This window comes from Centroberyx gerrardi, chromosome 1, assembly GCF_048128805.1.
Source record: "Centroberyx gerrardi isolate f3 chromosome 1, fCenGer3.hap1.cur.20231027, whole genome shotgun sequence".
Taxonomy (NCBI): Eukaryota; Metazoa; Chordata; class Actinopteri; order Beryciformes; family Berycidae; genus Centroberyx; species Centroberyx gerrardi.
The window spans coordinates 27,076,096-27,096,072 of NC_135997.1; the positions used below are offsets into that span (position 1 = coordinate 27,076,096).

The 19,977-nt window shown below is 43.2% G+C and overlaps 1 protein-coding gene across 1 annotated transcript in view; it reads left to right on the plus strand.

The window, feature by feature from the left end:
• The window catches only part of wtip (WT1 interacting protein), a 28,806-nt gene that overhangs the window by 5,126 nt on the left and 3,703 nt on the right, over nucleotides 1–19,977 (plus strand). Inside the window, exons 2-5 of the mRNA XM_071897331.2 lie at nucleotides 5,112–5,213; nucleotides 17,250–17,317; nucleotides 19,209–19,271; nucleotides 19,826–19,956. Coding sequence (XP_071753432.1) covers nucleotides 5,112–5,213; nucleotides 17,250–17,317; nucleotides 19,209–19,271; nucleotides 19,826–19,956 — 364 coding nt within the window. The remainder of the gene's footprint in view (nucleotides 1–5,111; nucleotides 5,214–17,249; nucleotides 17,318–19,208; nucleotides 19,272–19,825; nucleotides 19,957–19,977) is intronic.

Genomic DNA, 19,977 nt, shown 5'->3' on the forward strand with positions numbered 1-19,977 from the left:
CGTCATTTGCTCAAATTAATTATTATACTTTAATCTAAGACATTCTAATCCTATGTGATCTTGCATATCACAGAATTGAATTTGAAACAAAGGTTTTCCTTTGCTTGATCTTTCACATGCATTTACATGGCCCTAATTTTCCTCTTTCAAAAATAACATACTAGATTTTCATTTATTTTTGAATTGACTTACACACCATATGCCTAATGGCTCATCACCTGATATATCAGACTTCCCCACTCATTAATATGAGTGTGACGCAGAAAGCCTGTTTCTCAAGAGCATAATAACAAACCAATATTGAACAATTGCTCAAAAATATTTCATAAAGGTTTCATGTAGGCTGCCATTCATAGAAATGGAAGAATTCAGGCTGATTTTTACACTTGTGTTAAGTTACCAAAGGTACTGGAATATCTGTGCATCAGTGCATTGGTACAAACGATGCTGTTTTATTTTTATCCCCAGCGAATGCGCCAGCACTACATCCTGTCCTTACCACATGGACATGCTGTACCATGGGTACACCAGAGATTCAGGATCCTGTTTAGATTTATAAGAGCGCTTCAGTGATTTCCCTGTTCTCCTGTAAAATACTAACCACATCCTTACTCAACAGACCTTTTAGGATTCTTTACCATTGGTCTGGAAATCATCACAAATCACATGTGGGTTTTTATGACCTCTATTTGTCCCTATTTACAGTTGTCTTTTCAAATCTGGTTTCTCACGACAAAGAAACTTTCCATGTTGACAAATGTCGGCTAGTGTCTACAGTCTGGTGTACATATGGTTGATAGTTTTATCTGTCCTTTAGTTGAGAAACTGCAGTATAGTTGTAACCAGAAGCAATTTAGAAAATGGATATAACAGCTTATAAAACATTTTACATTTTCATTTGAGGCATTGGGTTGAGGGTCAAAGCCAAAGGGCCTTGACAATATTTCTATGACCATAGAATGATGAAATAACAATAAGACCTAAGGAGAGAGGTAGAAATGCTGCTTCAACCCAGCTTGGTGTCAACACAGTTATAAAAAGCTCACTTTTGCTATCAGTGCAGCTGAATAATGTAGACGCTTCAGGCGAGTGCGTACAATAGATACACATGGTGATATGGGGCTAAGAGGGGAAAGAACATGCAAACATGCTATCTGGGTACACACCTGTCCTCTAGTCGGACATCCCCATTCAAATTTTTGTTAGATTATTGGTAAACCAAATTAAAAAATTAGATCATTAGGCAATTAACATGCAATTAGACAATTAACATAGTTGGTAATTGGTAAATACATGTTCAAATGGGACTAGAGTAGTCTGCAGAATATACTTTTTATTACTTTTTCATTTGTCCAGCACCTGTGAGATACTCGGATGTACGTGCCTTTGAGTGTTTTTTTGTTTTTTTTGTCAACCAAATATAAACATCAATTTAGTATTTTTGTCATTATGTTAGTCATGTTGACTCATGTTGACTGAAAATATTTTCTGTTTTCGCTATCACCATGGGCATAAAGAGAGACGCGTAGCAGGTTAGCTGTACCCGGCATGCACCCAGATGGCCCATGTAAATACACACTGGAATGCTGAAGAGTGGGAACGAGATAGCTGGGAGAGACCTTGGTCTCAAAGCTACATAATGGGCTCAGTGTACGAGGGTCACAGGGGGCAGGATGATAATACTTTCAGTAGAGATATCAATACACAAAGACCGTAATGGTGACTGACATTGAATAACATTTACATTACAAGCCACAATCTGCATCGGAATCACTTTATTCACAGAGTACAAAAGTAAAGAAATTTATCTTGGTGGCAGTGGGGCAGAGACAATTGACAACTTGCATACATGCAGTGCAAAGGGACAGTGAAGGCATACAATAGACAGACTATACATATTACTCCACCAGTATACACTCAGCATTCATCATCTGTGAAGTATTACTACAGCAAAAGCAAGATGCTTGTTCACTTTGTTCATTGTCGTCATTGCAAATGACCGAAACGGCTTGTATGAACATGGAGGACGGCGCTCGGGGCCGAGGAGCTCTGCATGGGTTTGGTGGTTCTCCAGATGACCAGGCAGACCGTCTAATCAGAGCCTAACTGCTGTCAGCTGAGACAAGCTTATAATTGTTGTGTATCAGGCTCAGGATCCATCGCTCGCAAAATGCCACTGAACGCTCTCAGTCAAGTAAACTTCGATTTGTGGCTCTCATTGCAAGAAGCCATGTAACATTTATTATGCTTGCCAATTTAACAGATTTTACTGAGTAGTTTTCTAGTTCTGCAGTATGTGGGGAGGTGAAAACATTAAGATTTACGTTCTAAGACACTGTTTTTTTTTTGCCATCATAGATATTTATTTTGGCGAAGTTGTTAAGTCAATTAAGATGATTTAACATTAACTCCTTCCTCCTTATCGCAATGAATAGCACTCATTTTCTTCCGTTATCTTTGCTGAGTGCAGGGGTGCAGTCACGAGTTTAGGCTGCACTAGGAAATGCCAATATTTGACTTTGCTTCAGCTGAACTACAAGCGCCTCAAGTTTAAAGGGAAAACACGTAACCTTTGCATGGTTTTCCTGTACCCTTGTCCTTTATCTGTTTTTACAATGTCATGGACTGCATTCACGCTGTTATGAAAGGGAAATTATAGCTTCAGATAACCAAGGACGAGGAATTCCAACATTACGTCACCGAGCGTATCCTCGCTCTGAAACGATCCTGAAATGTGTTTTCATTTCAAAGCTGGAACTTCATGATAATTTGTCGATGAGGTGACACTTCCTTCGTTTTCATCATCACATGTTTTGGGGGGGGGGGGGGGGGAGCGAGCAAGCCAGCTCCCCTGTTGGGATCTTGTGTCCTGTAGGCGTTGTGACCCTGGACTCACCCCACCCAGGCTTTGACCCTGCACTCCCTGTGGAATGTGACCCCAGCGGAGGCAGTCTTGTGCGTGAGAGTTTGAAGATCATTAGTCTGCTGCTGCTACGTCCAAATAGTTTTAAGCCAGTGTCCCCCCCCCCCCCCCCCCCCATCTCTTTTCCTTACTAAAGGTCACGGTACTCTATAGTTGGATAGTTCAGGCTTGTAAGTAGATCAGAGATTTTCATTTACCCCACGTACCTGTCGATAATTGAGTGTTTTCCTCTCAGTGCATCAGTCGTTCACCACACTGTGTTTGTGGGGTTGACAGTAACCTAAAGGGTAGAGATGCGACTTTGTGATCGGGGGGGTCAGTGGTTTGACTCTCGGGACAGGTGGGGAAAGTGAACGAGTAACAATCTCCCCAGCTCCCCAGCTCCTCTCTCTCAACAACTTCTGTCAAGTTGCCCTTGAGCAAGGCAGTTAAACTCCAGTAGAGTGTGGTTGTACTGTGAAGGTCCCAGACATGAATGTGTGGAACAGTATGAATCGGGGTCAGAAATTAGCAGGGGCTTAGGGTAAAATTCTGTTCTAAGTTCATAAAATGGAACTAAAATTTAAATTGAGTGGGCAAAAAATGATAACTAATAATTATAAGTACCCTTTTTTACATTTCGCCCTGTTCACATTTTTTTGGTTGAGTTGTCGACTACTGTCCCCTGTGACTTGATGTGAGCCTATGACTGGGGGATTCTTTCCAGTGCGTTCTGGGCAAGAAAAATGCAGTGGTTTTTGATCAGAGCCGACTACGCAGCCTGAAGCAATACAAAATTCTAGCACCTCACAGCTAGCTGTAGAAAAACATGCCGACCCCACACAAACTACTGCATCAACAAAAAATTAAACAACCAATATGGTAAAAAAAAACTCAGCAATCGATGGGTTGAAGATGGACCATCTTCTTCTGTAAGGCCTGCTGCGAGTTTCCAGCTGTGGGAAAGAAGTTAAAACAAATCTTAGTGGTACAAATCGAGTGCTTATTTGCCAACATGCAATGCAAATGTATTATTTCATAGTTCAATAAAATTGCCTCCAAAAACAACCAAAGTGCCGAGGGGCCAAAAACGCCCTCTGGAAGAAAAGTTAATTTCTTACCCTGGTATGAATGTGAAGCAGTACATTGCTGAAAAGGAGCATGCATGCTCAGTCAGCTTTTTCCCTGGTAACAAGTAAAGGCACAGAAAGTTGTTGGGACATAGAGTCCCTGACCTATCTTTTGCTGACTCACTCCCTCATTATGCCACACAGAGCTTCCTGACAACCCCTCACACCCACTGCATTTCCTGTCAGCGCATTTTAATATAATCGTTAACTTTCCTGATGTGGCGGTGCGCCTTGGCGTTGATGCGTAGTACAGTACATTATAGTAATGCATGAAAGTTACAGCAGTAAGAGTTAGAATTATGCAAACAGAATAGAAATTCTTTGTAGAAATATTCCAGATAAATTAAGAGCATTGACATCACTGAAATTTGGAATGATGCCCTCTATTTCCAGCAAAATGCATGGCTGTACCTCTATAGCCATTACACCACTCTGATAGTCTGCTTCATGCTTTTATTTGATACAATTTGGGAGTTTTGTAGCTTGACATGCCAAGAAATCTTTGCATTTCACTGCCTTGTTGGTCACCAGAAGCTGGACATCAAAAGCAGCAGAGAGGGAAAGCAATGAAATCTGTCTTTGAAAAATAGCTCACAATGATATTTTTAGCAGGTTGGTCATTAAAATTCATTCGACTGTTATATAATTAAAGGAAGGCACTGGCTTTTTGGCAGATAAGCTTTGATTGTGCAACAAGTAACTTGGTAGCAGTTTGTGTGTCTAGTATTTATTTGGTTTGCTGTGGTGCATGCTAACAGTGTGGCTGACTGTATGTTCATTGGATGGTACAAGCTAGTTCATCAGCACCACAATCTCAAATGCACATCACACAACTTTAAGCTTGTAGAACCAGAGAATGAAGTATCATTTTTATGATATTGAAATTTCCTGAAGGAAAAGTGCTTGACGTGATTCCTAGAAACCCCTTGGTCCAAGTACACATCCTGTAATGTTGACCATCGAGGATACACTTATTCTGCTGTAGCATACATTGTGATTCGCTCTGGACAACACAACGTCAGCTAAACGGCTAAAATAGAACTGTAAAAAACTGACCATGCATGGCTTCTCTCCAACAGGTATCTGTATCAAATGTGGGAAAGGTGTATATGGAGCCAGCCAAGCCTGCCAGGCCATGGGGAACCTGTATCACACAAACTGCTTCACCTGCTGCTCCTGTGGTAAGTTAAACCAAAGATTGTCAATTCAGTGATTGTCAATTCAGTGATATCACTCAGTAGTAAAGACCTGGCCCTCCTTCCGGTCTGGGAGTTGGCTCACCCGCATGCGCTCTCCTCCTGCTGTTTACCCTCATGCGGCATGAGCATAGCCGTTACCATAGTGACCGATCTGGTACAGACCTGAAACGAAGTTGATTTTCTAAAAAAAAATACTCATCACAAAAACATAGATTTTATCTCTGGCAGTTCCCTTTATTCTCTAGCAATTCCCTTTATTCACATGGCAACCATATTTGGTTTACGTCATATTCTGAGTGGGAAACAATACCCGAGACACAGCAACACTACTGGTCTTTGGACAAAAAAAGATAAAATACACACCAAAATCATTCCTCTGTATTATTGAACGATGCACAGAGCTGGAGGCCAAATTACCCACAAAGGTGTGAGCAGGTTGTGTTTTCAACATGGATGAACGCTTCAATCCAGTTTCTCTGGCCTTTGATATGGAGCTTTGTTGGTAATGTGACCTCCAGCTCTGCTCATCTCTCCACGATACTGAAGGATAGCTTTGGTGTATTTTTTGTCCATTGACCGGTTGCCTGGTTGCCTCTGCTAATATCAGCTTCCCTGCAGTATCTATGCAAATATCCATAAAAGAAAGAAAGAAAGAAAATACCCGCACAGTGTAACGATTCTCCCTTGGTGTTTCATTTTTATGGATTCATGGTTTAATACCAAGCACTTGGCCTACTTTTTTTGGATGTGCATACACTACCTTTCTGTCCCATCCCAAATATGACATAAATCAAATGTGTTCTGCAGTCTGCTTCCTATAGTTGGAGACCAGGCTGGTTGACCAGCTACTATACAGTGTTCATGTTTTGTCAATACATCTGAACAAACTACCTGCTAAATTACCCATTTAGATCACAGTTATTGTATCACATTTGTTTGTCATTTTGCCTCAAAATAGGTCAATGATCACTGCAGTTCCACAAAGTCCTCTGTTGTTCCAATATCGAACCAAGTTTGTTAGTTTGCCACTTGACGCTGAAAACAAGTGTTATGTTTGAAAATGCATGTGTCTGATGCTTCAAGTGCTGTTCTGGCTTAAATATGTATTCATGCTCTGAAACCATAGAACACAATGGGGGACAATGTGAGTTTGTCTGTGCGGTCCTCGCCTCACTGTGTCCGCAGCTTTCTGTCTTATTTCTGAACACACAACACGGCTCTGAGCTCCGGACACCGCTGTCTCTGCTGCAAAATCATCATTAGTATCACTGGCATCCTGTCAGAGCTGGTGTTGTCGGTGCAGTCAGGGATCAAAACATCTGGTGCTGAAGAATCTCCTCAGGGAGAAGCCTGTTCAGTAGAATTACAAGACGTTTTAGTTCTCTGTCCAGCAGGAACAAGCTAATGAGGACACAAAGAAATAAAAAGCTGACACTATTCGGTTTTAGACACTGTAATTAAATCTGTTCTTGAGCTCAAAATACAGTATAGATTGTGTGTGTGGGTCTGTGTGTGTGTGTGTGTGTGTGTGTGTGTGTGGGCGCTGGGCTTCCCTGTCACCCGATTCCAACCCTCCTCTCCTGTTTCCAGTGGAAACAAGAGGAAGATGTCGGGAGAGAGTTTTTTAGCCAGGTTGCCTCCATTCATGTGTGTGCTATACATGGATACTGATCCCCCCTGGCTCTGGAAGAACTGCCTATAATTTACATGTAACCAAATCCACATACTTTCCGATTTATTGTGCGGCTGATGAATGGGGGGCAGTGTCCAATTGCTGAGGTTCTGGGGTTTCTGTGAAAAATAACCCTTGGCCTGGTTAAAATATAATTGCTGTTCTAATATTCTTGATTATGTCTGAGGGTTTAATTCGGAAGTTAATAGTAAGCTATACTCGGTGCTGAGCTGCTTGTTTTGAAGCTTTCAGACATTTTTGAGATAACGTGTCGATCTCCTCCGGTAACAATCAGAACATTAACTACAAAATGATCTTAAAGAATAACTGCTGCTGCTCTAACAATCTGGATCATTTGGGGAGGGCAGAATGGGTTTAATCAGGTCATAAAATAGTTACAGATTTTATTACTGTTAAGACAAAAGCCAAAGATGGATACTGAGAGAATAATTGTTATATTGTTATTGTTTTATTGGACAGATCATGTCCATGATAGGTGCACAAGTCATTTTCAGCTCTTTGTTGATAGCTTCGCGGGCCATCTCTCCTCTCAAGATGGTTTATTGCTAACGTAAACTCTGTGATGTATCATTTGACCCCATGTGAATGGGAATGTTTTCTTTTAAGCAGAGTGTTTTGAAGGCCTCTGAGAAGTTTAGTTTCAAAGTGCCTTCACTTGTCATAACACGATCCAGTGATTTATCAGGGGCTACGTTCTTTTTTGCCTGTTTGTTTTTTAGTTTCCTTTTTTTTTCCCTTCAACCTTTTGGCTAAAATGTCCCAAAGAGCAGGGTGCTCCCGGAGTCTGGAGCTCCGGAGCGAGTTTGCTGAGACATTGCTCGCTGGTAGCCTTGGGCTTTGTTTAACCATGCATAATTGAGCCCTCCTCTTGGCTTACTCCCATGGTTGCACCCTTTTTTCATGAAATGGCCAGGAATGCAAACTACCCCCCTCCACTTCAGCCGGCCTTCCCTGGAGGACCTCAATCAGACAGTCACAAAGTGTACCAGACCTGCTTATCAGAGGGGGCAAGCCTGGCATGGGCTCAGATTAAACAGCACATGGAGAAACGCACGCACACATGCGCTCACACACACACACAAACGCACAAATTCCTTATGGTTCTGAGGAAGTCTAGTTTACAGCTTGCTGGATTTTGAAACAGAGGTCAAGCTGACTGAACAACTGTGTTTTGTTAAAAAAAATCTGAGATTTATTATTCAATTTGATTCGGATTTCATCCCGTAAGAATGGCCTGTTGGAATAATGTCTTCTTTTTTCCTTCCTGGTGTATACACCAGGGACAGTGGCCTAAAAGTGGGTTTGAATTCATGGACAGGCTGAGGACATTTTTGACGGGGAAGGTGAAAGAGTAGTGTTTTCCCCGCCCACAACAACTGCTACTGAAGTGCCCTTGAGCGAGGCACTTAATTCCCAGCCTCTCCAGTGGAGCTGCTCAGTGGCCAAGTCGTACTGGGCAGCTCATCAAGAGTGAACGTATATACCAGTAGGGTGTTACTGAAAAATAGCATGCATCCTCTGGATAAATAAAATAATAATAATAAATAATAAATACCTCGCCTCGGGTTGGATCGCCCGCTCCTCTGAGCCCACTGTCTGCCGCAAGGCTGATGACTCATTTCTGTGTTACAGTAACCCAACCTGCTTCTGAAAGCACTGACAGTGGAAGAGAGCTCAGGGGCTCGGATTCCTCAAATCTGTTGATGCTGCCAGCTCATTCACCGCCAGCTGCACCTGGCAGGCAGCGGGAATCAGAAAGCTGAAAAATCGTGACTGCTCAGCGCTTTGTGTTAAGTTTCCAGAGAGTCAGACTTCATTATCAGTAGCTGTGCATTCACGTTGCAAGCTACTCAAGAAAACCACTTCTCAGGAGTCTGCTCATTGTTTACGACCAAAAAAGCCTCAGCCGATGTCAGCCGCAGTCGCCTCAATTCCTCATTTGTTGGCATGGAAAAGTTGACTGCAGTTGAACTTTTGAGCAGCGTCACCCATCAGCAGCTAGTTGCGTACTAGCACTGCTATATGTCCCACCTTTTACTGCAGCACCAGTGTCACCAGAGCTACAAATTAGCTCGCTCAGATTGGACATTAAACCGTAGCATGGCAGTGTGGTTGGTAATGGTGTAAATGCAGAGTAACTTACAAACCTTACATACAGTTATGACCCTGTTGAGATGTGCAGAGGCAGAGTTCACCCGCTGTTGCTTTTGACCGTGGTATGGACAAATTTAATGGTGATAGTGGCCCGAAACATTCTGTAGTCATTAGGACGGTGGTGGAAGGTGTATATGTTTAAGTGTATGCCCACTTATAAAGGATTTTTATATTATGTAATTTAAGAATTTTTCGACATTTAAGAATTTATAGTGCTTACTTGCCTTATTATATACAGTCTAATTAACAACGTGTCCCTTCACATATGTCTGTGAGACACATAAGTGTACAAATTTCACCAGAATGGTCAGAGTGCAGGAGTAACGGTAGAGGTTCAGTGTTATGCTCAGGGACACTTAAACAGGACACACTAGCTGTTGTGACCTTATGATTATACAAGTGCATAGTTGTCTATATTGCCTGCCTTTGTGCATTAGGGTTTGGGACATTTCCACATTTGGAAGTATCCCAACATTTGGAAGCTTCCCATAGGTGAAACTTTGTGTCTTAAAAGCTTAAAAGTATGGACTTTTGGTTCAGGAAAAACAGTGTGAGATGATTTGATAGAGATGTAACTTGGAAAATAGGGTTAGGGTAAGATATGAACCATGTCTTTCCAATGATACAGTTCTCTACAAATCTCTACACATGCGTGTAGAGATTTGTAAGGCTCCTGAAAGTGTAGTGTCCCATGCACAGCTGTAGCTCCTAAAGATGCTGGCAAAGTGCAGCAAAACAATGTCCATAAAAACTGTGGGTTTGCCCCACACTTAACCACTCATAGACCATCTTGTTTCAATTATTTATGCTCATAATGTAAGAAAACACATCTGAAGCAAAAGAAATGAAAAATTGGAGTAGTAGTAAAGTTGATTTAGGCTGCCGTGAAGCTGCAAATAGATATTAGTAATCTAGTGGGCATATTAAAGGGTGTGGGGGATGGATGTGGACCGCAGGCCACCAGATGCACACCATCATTGAACTTGAGGTTTAGAGAGTTCTTCCCTATTGAATGTTTGCAAGGATAATTCTCAGAAGCTTGCTAGCTTTAGATCCCTCAATCAGAGAGAGATGAGATCAGATTCTGAAATTTTATTTCCCATCTACAAGTCAAACTCTTCAATAACATATGTGAGTCTAACCCAAATTTAGCTGGTCAAAATAATCTCTGATTTTATGGACTATGGATCAGTCTCCTTCCATTCATTTGTCTGTCACACACGATATCTCAGACACTGCTGATCTGATTTTGACAAAACGTGGGGGGAAATGATTCATCTCACTGCTGCATTCCAGCATTCAAAATTACACTAATTGGCCCAAGGGGGAACTATAATTACAGATCAAAACAAGGTGACATATTTGTTACTGATTGGCCCAGGGAAGGACTGCATCATTCATTAAAGCCGACAAGCTTACTGCTGCCATGTTGTACCTTTAACTGCTGGGTTTGCACCAAGACAGACTCTTGTTGAGACAGCAGGCCTGCACATGCTCACCCTGCCATGGTTAAAAAAACCCACAAAAAAAAACATTTGAAGTTCCCATCTGAGTGAATCACCACCTCCATCTATCCATCCATCCATCTATCCATGCAGCCCCTTCACAGCCCGGAGCTGTGGCTCTGGCTCCCTGGCCTCCCCCTGCCTCCTCCCCCTCCCTCCTCTCCCCCTCTCTCCCCTCTCTGCTCCTCACACAGCCAGCAGGTGATAAAAGCCCACTTGTTCTGGGAGAGGAGCGAGGGAGGAGAGAGGAGGACAGGGAGAGGATCATGGAACCTGAGCAATGCCTCCCACCAGAAAGAGCAATACATCTTAATAGCTTAGTTTATTTGTTAGGTGACAAAACTTAGAAGTAAAGTGATAAAAAAACAAAGCTTTAAAATACAATAAGAAAAAACAGAATACATTGTATTTTGAACACATGGTTATTTTGGCATGATGAATGATAAAGTCTAAATTGAATTAATTGAAGTCGAAATTGGGAAAATTAAAAGAATATTGAGCCTCATTCACAAAACGTGTATGATCCGATTTGATCTCAAAGTGTAATAACAAATGCAAGCTAAACTAACTATGGTCTCAAGGCTAACTAGTTTGTCTCTAGCTGATAGAGGTTATTACATGACTACATGGCTGATGACACCCCTAACCGGCCCTCAGATCCCTCAGGAGCGATCATATAATTACCATCATGTGCGCACTCGCTCCGCCACAGAGTGCAGTATTGGTGTGCTGACAGGCTGTTGGATGAGCTTGGACACTGCGGGCGGAAAGAACTACAGTCAGAATCAACAACATCTGGCCGTCCTGCTGGCTCAGTGGGCTAGGGCGTGTACCATGTAAATGTGACGTCCTGGGTTCAAATCCGGTCCGGGACCTTTGTCGCATGCCCCCCCACCCCAGTCTTTCCTGTCTCTTTCTACTTTTATCTGTTAAATAAAGGCGAACATTTGGGTCTGTTCGCCATGGTTTCTCAGCCTTTCCATTAGTGCTTTCTATTTGCTCACGACACTTCAGTCAGCATGCCTTTTACGGAGTTGCCAGGGCATCTACCTATGCTAATCAACATTAACAGGCACATGCATCCAGTTTGCAAACAATTGGCATTCATCATCAGATACCCTTGAGGGTACACACAAATTGCGGGGTTGCGCATGTTTCATGAATCCCACATTGGTTTTCGAAGGCATTAAGTAAGAAGAATCTAATAAATTTTGTGAATACGGCCCACTGACTTTTCATTCTCTCATTCTTCAGCTTGTCTTCAGTTTCAGTCTTGTGTTATTGTGCTGTGTTTTGAATAGTTTCCTCTTGCCATGAGCCATGCTGTTAAATGTCAGAATGGTAGCAGCAGGATTTTATAAAGCATGTTGTTGGTATTTTCACAGAAGAATTGGTTTCTAAAACTCGCTGTTGGTATTTTCACAGCATACAGCAGGCCTGGGTTCAGGCTGTCAGTTGGACAGTGCAGCTGGTTAGATGTGACTCAATCTGACTTCAACCTGAAAGCATAGGCAGGGATGTGATTGCCTATGGGTGTTAGACACAACCATCTTTCATTTTTAATGTGAGATTGAAGTTTTCTCAACTCATCACAGTGCTGCAAGGCACAACAACATAATGTCAACAACATTTTGGATCCAGTCAGTTAGTTCTGTCCAGTTCTCTCTGAGAACAAATACAACTTAATAAGGGTTTTCCGGATTTGTACACTTAAAACTTTGGATGTGAAATGACCAATTTTTCTGCAAAGCTTTGGGAAAGTTAGTTGGGAGAAAAGAACTGCTGTTTTATATCAAAATCTTGAAATCAGGAGGATGCAGGATGACAATTCAAAGCTGGAATCATAACTCAGGACCTACTTTACTTCTGATTTTCACCTACCGTACACTCCTTATTGCCTTGGTAATTTAGAGCCAAATGGAGTGACAGATGAATCCTCACAAAGATACACTGAAATGCAAAAAACCTTGAAAGAACCTAAAGATTCAAGTGATGTTTATTGGTTTCAGATATGTTGATGTCATCACACAGTAAGATTTTTTTATATTTTTTTTAAAACCAGAAATGACTTCCTAATTGTATAATCCTAATGTCGCCAAATACTTTTGGCATCCTGAAGTTGGGGTCATGTACAAAAGGGCTGCAGCTCTTTGCCTATTTATCTGATGTGCCTGAACATACCCTCAAATTAAAGCAGACAGTCTACACTTAGACCTCACTGTCATCATGTCTAAAGTAATAAGCTGGAGCCAAAACATCAAAAAGTCTGTCGCTGTCTATGTTGTGGCTCCAGGGACTGTGGATCACTGGGATGAAATCACTGGATCGCTGTACACTGAGCTCACTGTGCTGTTTGTCTCATGTGGGCTGGAGAATCAGGCACGCTTCTCTGATATGTCCAGATGCTGCTGAAGTGATCCGCTGTGCCCGCCTGCATGCCAAATGTAGTGGCAGTCAGAGTTGGATGGTCTCGTACAGTAGCTCCCAGGGAAAAAAAAGAACAGAGAAGCACCATCCCAGCCCCCTTGGAACAGGAGGTCTGGAAATGTCACTGCTGCAACGCATAAATCTCCACCTGTCATTCTGCCTGGATTTGAAAACATGCCGGTGTGTGTAGGCCCGCAACTGAATGTAGAAGTTGGCTCACACAAAAAATTCAGATATTTCAGAATGCAAAAATGCATTAAAAAAATTATAAAGTGCAAAGTGCTCAGGTGAAAAGACAGTTGTACACGATTTCATCACACCTTGATCAAAAGACATGGGACTGGAAGACTGAATGACTTTCAACAGACTTGTATCTGCTTTAATTGATCTTCAAGAAAAGATTGAGAGGGCATTCTTTACTGTGATTATGGGTACTTAAGCATTGCCTTCATGCCCATGATAACAATAAAGCATGCTCTCTAGGGTGTTATTTATATATTGAAGGGTTACATCCGGAGCTGAGAAATTCCCATTACTTAACAATGCATGCCTGTGAAACACAGACTCTACAAAACACTTGAGTCATGGGAAACGAAAGTCAGAAAAACGTTGAGAAAAAAAAAAAAACCTCAAGCTCAAAAGTATTTGGAGTGTAAAATCCCAATCCGGGAGCCATTTAGTCCCGAACCCCATGGAAAATGCCACATGTCCCACAGTGCTCAGAGGCTTTGAGCTGAGGAGGAGGAGACCCATAGAAATTAAATTAATAGAAATCACACTCCCTGGGTGTATCACGGAAATCTCATTCCATACAGGTTAAGATGACTACCTTGAAAATGTGCTAATTTTGTCATGGAAACAAGTGCATTACAGTGTTTCATGTGTGGACAGTGCATGAGACTCAAAAACACGGCACGTTCAACACAACCACCAGAGGAATGCTCAGCCAAATGATGCCTTTGCCATGGTAACACATCGGCCCTCTTGCACCAGACCAACGCTCATTTCCGTGACAACATTATCATTTACATGGTAGGCATTTGGAGCAACTTACAAGTGGAATCAGTAGAATAAGCTTCAATTCCTAAATCACCAAAAGTCACAGCCAATCAAAATGAAGGCGTGGAAAGGTCCTAAAGCAGTGGGCCTTTCTTTACAGTATTCCTGTGACCATAGAACGATCATATAAGAGTGTGTAGAGTGGGTAAAGAAATAGAATAGGAGGTAACAAGAGAGACAGAAGGGATTACTACAGAGTGAGAGGGGAAAATCCTTCATCATTATACATCATTATAAATCATCCAAATGACCATTCACAGGGTATCTGCAGATCCTTAAAAAGTCTGAAAAAGTCTTAAATTATATAAATTTAGGGCCTTAAAACATTTAAATGTCTTAAATACAGCAATTATAGGTCTTAATTTTCACTTGAGACAGAGTTGGAAAGTGAGACAAATGAGGCAAATGCGTTGTGAAGTTTCACCAAATAGTGTGAATGGGACCGGCAGGTTGTATTGTCTTATGTTGTATTACGTTGCTTGCACTTCCAGTCAGTCACATTTAGTCTACTCTTAGATTAATACAGGACAGGGTTAACATAATATGGCAAACATGTTTTGTTTTCACCACATCAGCTTTAATAAATACAGTTGGACATCATGTCGCTAAACATTCCTGGTGTCCTTTTTCTTATACAGATGATTTATAGTTTCAGACCTTTCATTAGCTATATTCAGTTGAACAAATTCTGTTTTTGCCCGCTTGTTTGTTTCTTTGTTTGTTGTTAGATTGGTTTTTAATGGAATTCCAGGAAGCATTTAAAAGTTCTTAAAAAGTTTACTTAAGACTGTTGATTGGAAATGGGACGGCCGGTTCTATCAGTTCTAGTGCTATGAGGAGGTCCAACCCTCTGCAGCGCTGTCTGGTGACAAAGGGCCAGAGGAGAGAGGGAGGCATGGAGCCCTCCCCCTCCTCTCCGTGAGGGAACCAGGGAGAGGGGGGGTGTTGGAGGGGTGCGGGGGGTTGAATGGGACCAGCTAGTGACCTCAGGCAGAAAGAATGTCCCCGTTTGCTCAGTCGGCCCGCTCCCCTAGCAGCGCACCACACAGTCATCAGCACAGGGGCCTTTGTGTTCACCTTCTAGACCCCAATCTCCAGAGCAGAGGCCATAGACGAGCACACAGAAACACCTCCCAGCCCCTGCTGCTGCGTTCCTCACAGAGTCTCATGGTTTCTACAAGTTAAGTCGCTCGAAAGTGTTGGTTTCTACAAGTTAAGTCTCCCCAGAGTGGCTTCACTTCATGCTCTTCCTCAATCCTGAGAAGATGCTTTTCTCCCTGCGCCAAACTATCCAAAATGCTAATTGCTCCTCAGTCTCAAAGTCTTAAAAGTCTCACCTATTGTGTGGACAGCATTCCTCGGCTGCTCCAGCCATTTATGTGGGTGTTAATGTATTGCCATCTCCCAGCATTGTGACACTGTGTGCGTGTGAAATACAGCGATTGCATAAATTTCGGTGTTAAAAAGAGAGAGGGGGGGCATGTCTTTCCCATGCCGGGACGCCCATAAAATCAATGGCGGTTCGGGACGACAATTAAATCTGACTAATCCACCAGATTTATGAGATCCGTGTGCTTCGTCTGCCAGGCCCGGGTGAAGTCATCGCACTGCCAGAGAGACACCGCTGCTGTTAAATGAATTTGAATGGGCAAGCTCTGAGGGACGCATCGCAGGGGGCTGCAGAAGCCAGGCGGCAGGAGAATTTCCCTTTAGCTTGGATTCAGACTGGGGCTCTGATGAATGAAGGCTCACCCAGAGGAATTTAGCCTTCGTTCTTTGAGCTGGACGCTCAAAATGCTGACCTTGGGGAGGACCCGCTGTGGCGTACGCATGTGTCTGTGGCTGTATAGTGCGTGGTGTGTTCATGCCTGTGTCAAACTTGGGGAGATCCTCTGTCCGGCCGGCTATTGTCGGCCTGTGTGTGAGCGGTGCACAAAGGCAGGGATGGGAAGAGGAGGTAGAGATGAGGAGGGGGGAGTTTGCGGTTTGGACAGCAGCTTGTGCCTGCTGTATTGATTGTTTACGGGTTGTGAGTGGAATCCTGTTGGGATCAATGGATGAAGTAATTAAACGGAGGCACCGACAGAGTGTCACTCACACTCAGACAGCCATCTGCTCTGCACTGACCTCCTGCTGCGCTCTGCTGTTTTGGCTTTAATGATAGAGATTGAGGAAAAGGCATATTGATGACTTGCATTCTGAGAAGTCACATTAGTTGTGAGTTTTATTCTAAGATGATGTAGCCGTCAATTGGAAGCGTGATCCCTACATTGACGAAATGATTTTTGATATGACAGTTAAAGTCACTATGGATTTGTTAATGAAATTATTATTTTTCTTTTCTCAAAATGGGATATATATAGCATCTTGGAATGAACCCCTTCATTTGCACTTCTCCCAATGTTCAGATGTCTGTTCAGTATGCTGTTTTAGATGTCTTGCTGTCGTCAGTGTTTGAGTTTGTATTTTCCACCCAGTAAAACCAAGATAATTTCATTTATCATCATACTTTTTTATCAGATTTATAATACTCTGACTGAAGACCACAAAGTTTACACCAATCATTAGTCCATCCTGGAATGTGTGATTTTGACCAATTATGATAATTTTCAGCACATTGAATGCAGAAAACATCACAGGGAGCCCAATTTTCATAGATAGCCACCCTTTCACAACAATAAGCAGTGCAACCATAGCACTTGTCCCTCTTGACAAGCAGCTATTACAGCTTTGTCCTTTTGCCTCTCTCTCACAATTTTCCAAGTGTCACGCTTTTCTAAAAAGGTTATTTTTATAGCCTTTCTGCTTTATTAAACAGCACAGAGTGGAGAGAAGGGAAAGGCAGGAGGGAAGATGGAGGGGAGAACATGCAACACAACGCATGTGTCTGATTTAAACCCGTGATGTCACGACTACACAGTATGAGCCACCAGGGCACTGCCAATCCTCATAGATTTTAGTTCAAAATAAACACAGAAAACATTCTGGGATTTTTGGGGCGCCGAACTCCCATCGATTTCCAGTGAACATTTTAGTTTTCTTTCTCCTCCTACCTCCTGCCCATTGTTTTTCAGAATATCTGCCTCAGTATCGAGCATTTCTGTCGCATTAGATGAGCTCCTGAATTCCTGGACAGACTAAAATATGTAGATTTCATTTTTTTCTTTTGTTTCTTTTCAGGGAGGAGGCTGAGAGGGAAGGCTTTCTACAATGTCAATGGCAAGGTCTATTGTGAGGAGGATTTCCTGGTAAGTAGTGTGTGTGAATGCATGTCTCAGTGTGTCTATCTCCTCCCACGTGTGTGTGTGTGTGTGTGTGTGTGTGTGTGTGTGTGTGTGTGTGTGTGTGTGAGATCATTGATTTGCGCAGTGATGAGTAGAGCAGCTGATAGCTCCATATCCATTACCCCATGGTGAGGTGATGGAGGAGGAGAGCCTGGGATTGGGATCTTAGGCCACGTTCTAGAAACCTCCAGAGGAAACAGACGTTGCAGCTACAATTAGAGTGGAGCACCACCCCTCCAATTCACACTAATTTCCCCAAATTTCCCTGAGGAGGTCAATTACCCCACGAGCTGCTCCCCAGCACTTACAATTAAAGAGTGGGAGGAGGGCTGTTGGACAGCTGCAGCTCTCAGGCTCCTGGTCCATCTGCATCAGGTAAACTGGGCGGACGGAGAGCCTGCTCTCATGGTGCCTGCAATTGCTGTCGGAAATATTGTAATTACGAGTTCAATGTACATGAACCCAACAAAGTGGTAATTGTGCGAGGGAAAGCCTGAATTTTCTGAATTGCGTTGTCTAGTTGTCGTGTTGTTGAGTGATGCTGTCCACATGCCAACAAGTCTGGAGGAGCAAATACTAGCGATGTACAGCATCACCTAGTAGCTAAAAGCCAAATTAAAACATCAGTTGCATGCCTGAAACAACATAACAGCTTGATGCTTGATTTCCAAAATATCACAAGAAACTAGTGTTGTTATGCCTTCTATTTTGTTATTTTACGACCGAGAACACTTGAATATGACAGTTCAGGATGACTTCCAAATTTGGAAGTAGGCTCTTACAAGGAGCACTTGTAATGTAAACAACATTATGATCAACATGGAATGTCAGTCAATCCCTATAGATGGCCTCAACTGCTGTCGGCATTGCCTGTTTGGAGGCCACTTGTGCATATGGTTTAACCTGTTGATTTAGAAAATGCTCTTTGAGAAAATTACAATCGCTGCCACTTAGCGGTACAGATTGATCCTGGCGTTCAGATGAAGGGATGAGACTAAGCCTCTCCGCCTCCCTCATCCGGCTGGGTCTTGACAAGCCTGGCTTGTCACACTGGGGGGTTTGGGGTGTGGGGGGTGTCGGGAGGGGGGTGGGGGGGGTGGGGGCAGATGGTAGGTCTGGAGCGGAGAGGGCAGGGCAGGGGGCAGGCTGGCGGACCCACAGCCCGTCAACACCCACCTCCACCTGCTAGCCTGGCCCCCTCCACCGCCTCACCCCCCAGCCCCCTATGTCATCAGGTCACGACCCCCAGGGGCATGTGAGCTGCAGATGGTCACCTTCGTTATCCGCCTGGGGTCCGGGTTTAAGGGGGAAGAGCTATTGACATGATGTAGGGCGTTTTACTTCCTGTAACATGCACAAGGCACTTAAGCCCCAGCTGCTCCAGTGAAGCCGCTCAGTGCCCAACAATAGAAGACTGGTTGTACTGGGAAGCTCCTAGGTGTGAATGTATGGAACTGTATGGATGTGTGATGGAGGGCAGCGCAGAAAACAGCACCCCAGCACAACCCTTCCCCAGATCAAGGTTAAAAAAATGCATTATGTATTAGGTGGGGTACAACTGTTCGCTGGTGCCTTATGGGACGTGTCAGCTGGGAGACAAAGAACTATAAAGCAAGCCCTTTTGATGTCAACTTAAAGAGAGCAGCAGCACCCCCTATAGATAACTCCCAGACTGAAAGTATGTGTTAGTTCATGCACTGGGTGTGTAGCATTAAAGGTCCTGCTGATAGCGGTCGCTAGTCATGATTGAGTTGTCTCACACATTCTCTCCCACAATAGCGACGGCAACACATATCCCGTAAACCCATAATTCTCTGCTGGCGATAATAAATCCTGTGTTTTATCTCTCCCACAGTACTCTGGTTTTCAGCAGACGGCTGAGAAGTGCTTTGTGTGCGGTCACCTTATCATGGAGATGGTAAGAGCCTTATCAAAGAGAATGCATAAGGCAGAGAGTCCACAGGCATGATGGGACTGGGGAATTTTTGTAGTGCTGCTTATAGTTCAGAAGTACATAACTGCACTGTGTACTTGATCCATAACCTCATCAATGAATGTTTCTAATTTCCCTTATCCGTTTGATGCATAAATATGTTTTGCATGTTTAGCAGACCAAGTAGTGTGATACTGTGATGCTGTGATATTTTGCAGCCCAAGCTTGCATCCCGACTTTGCATATTAAACTTTTAAATCTTGTCCCTCACTATCTTGGGCCTTATTCAGTACAACAGCCTGCTCGATAACAAGACTGTCAGTGCTGTCGAACGCTTCTCCTCTCGACATCCTCTTGAAACAGTGCATCTGCTCTTCTTGATACATGACATCACACCACCCTAGTTGTGTTTCTGTTTTTATCTGGACTTTTAGAAGCCTCCCTGATGGCAGCCTGTGGGGTGATACGGAATGGCCTCACTCCCAAGTCTTACCGTTATCGTGTGTGTTTTATGTGTGTGTGTGTGCGTGGGTGTCTAGATCCTCCAGGCGCTGGGCAAGTCCTACCATCCCGGCTGTTTTCGCTGTGTGGTGTGTAAGGAGGGCCTGGATGGCGTGCCTTTCACCGTGGACGTCGAGAACAATATCTACTGTGTCAAAGACTACCACACGTAAGGAGAATATAATCTGTG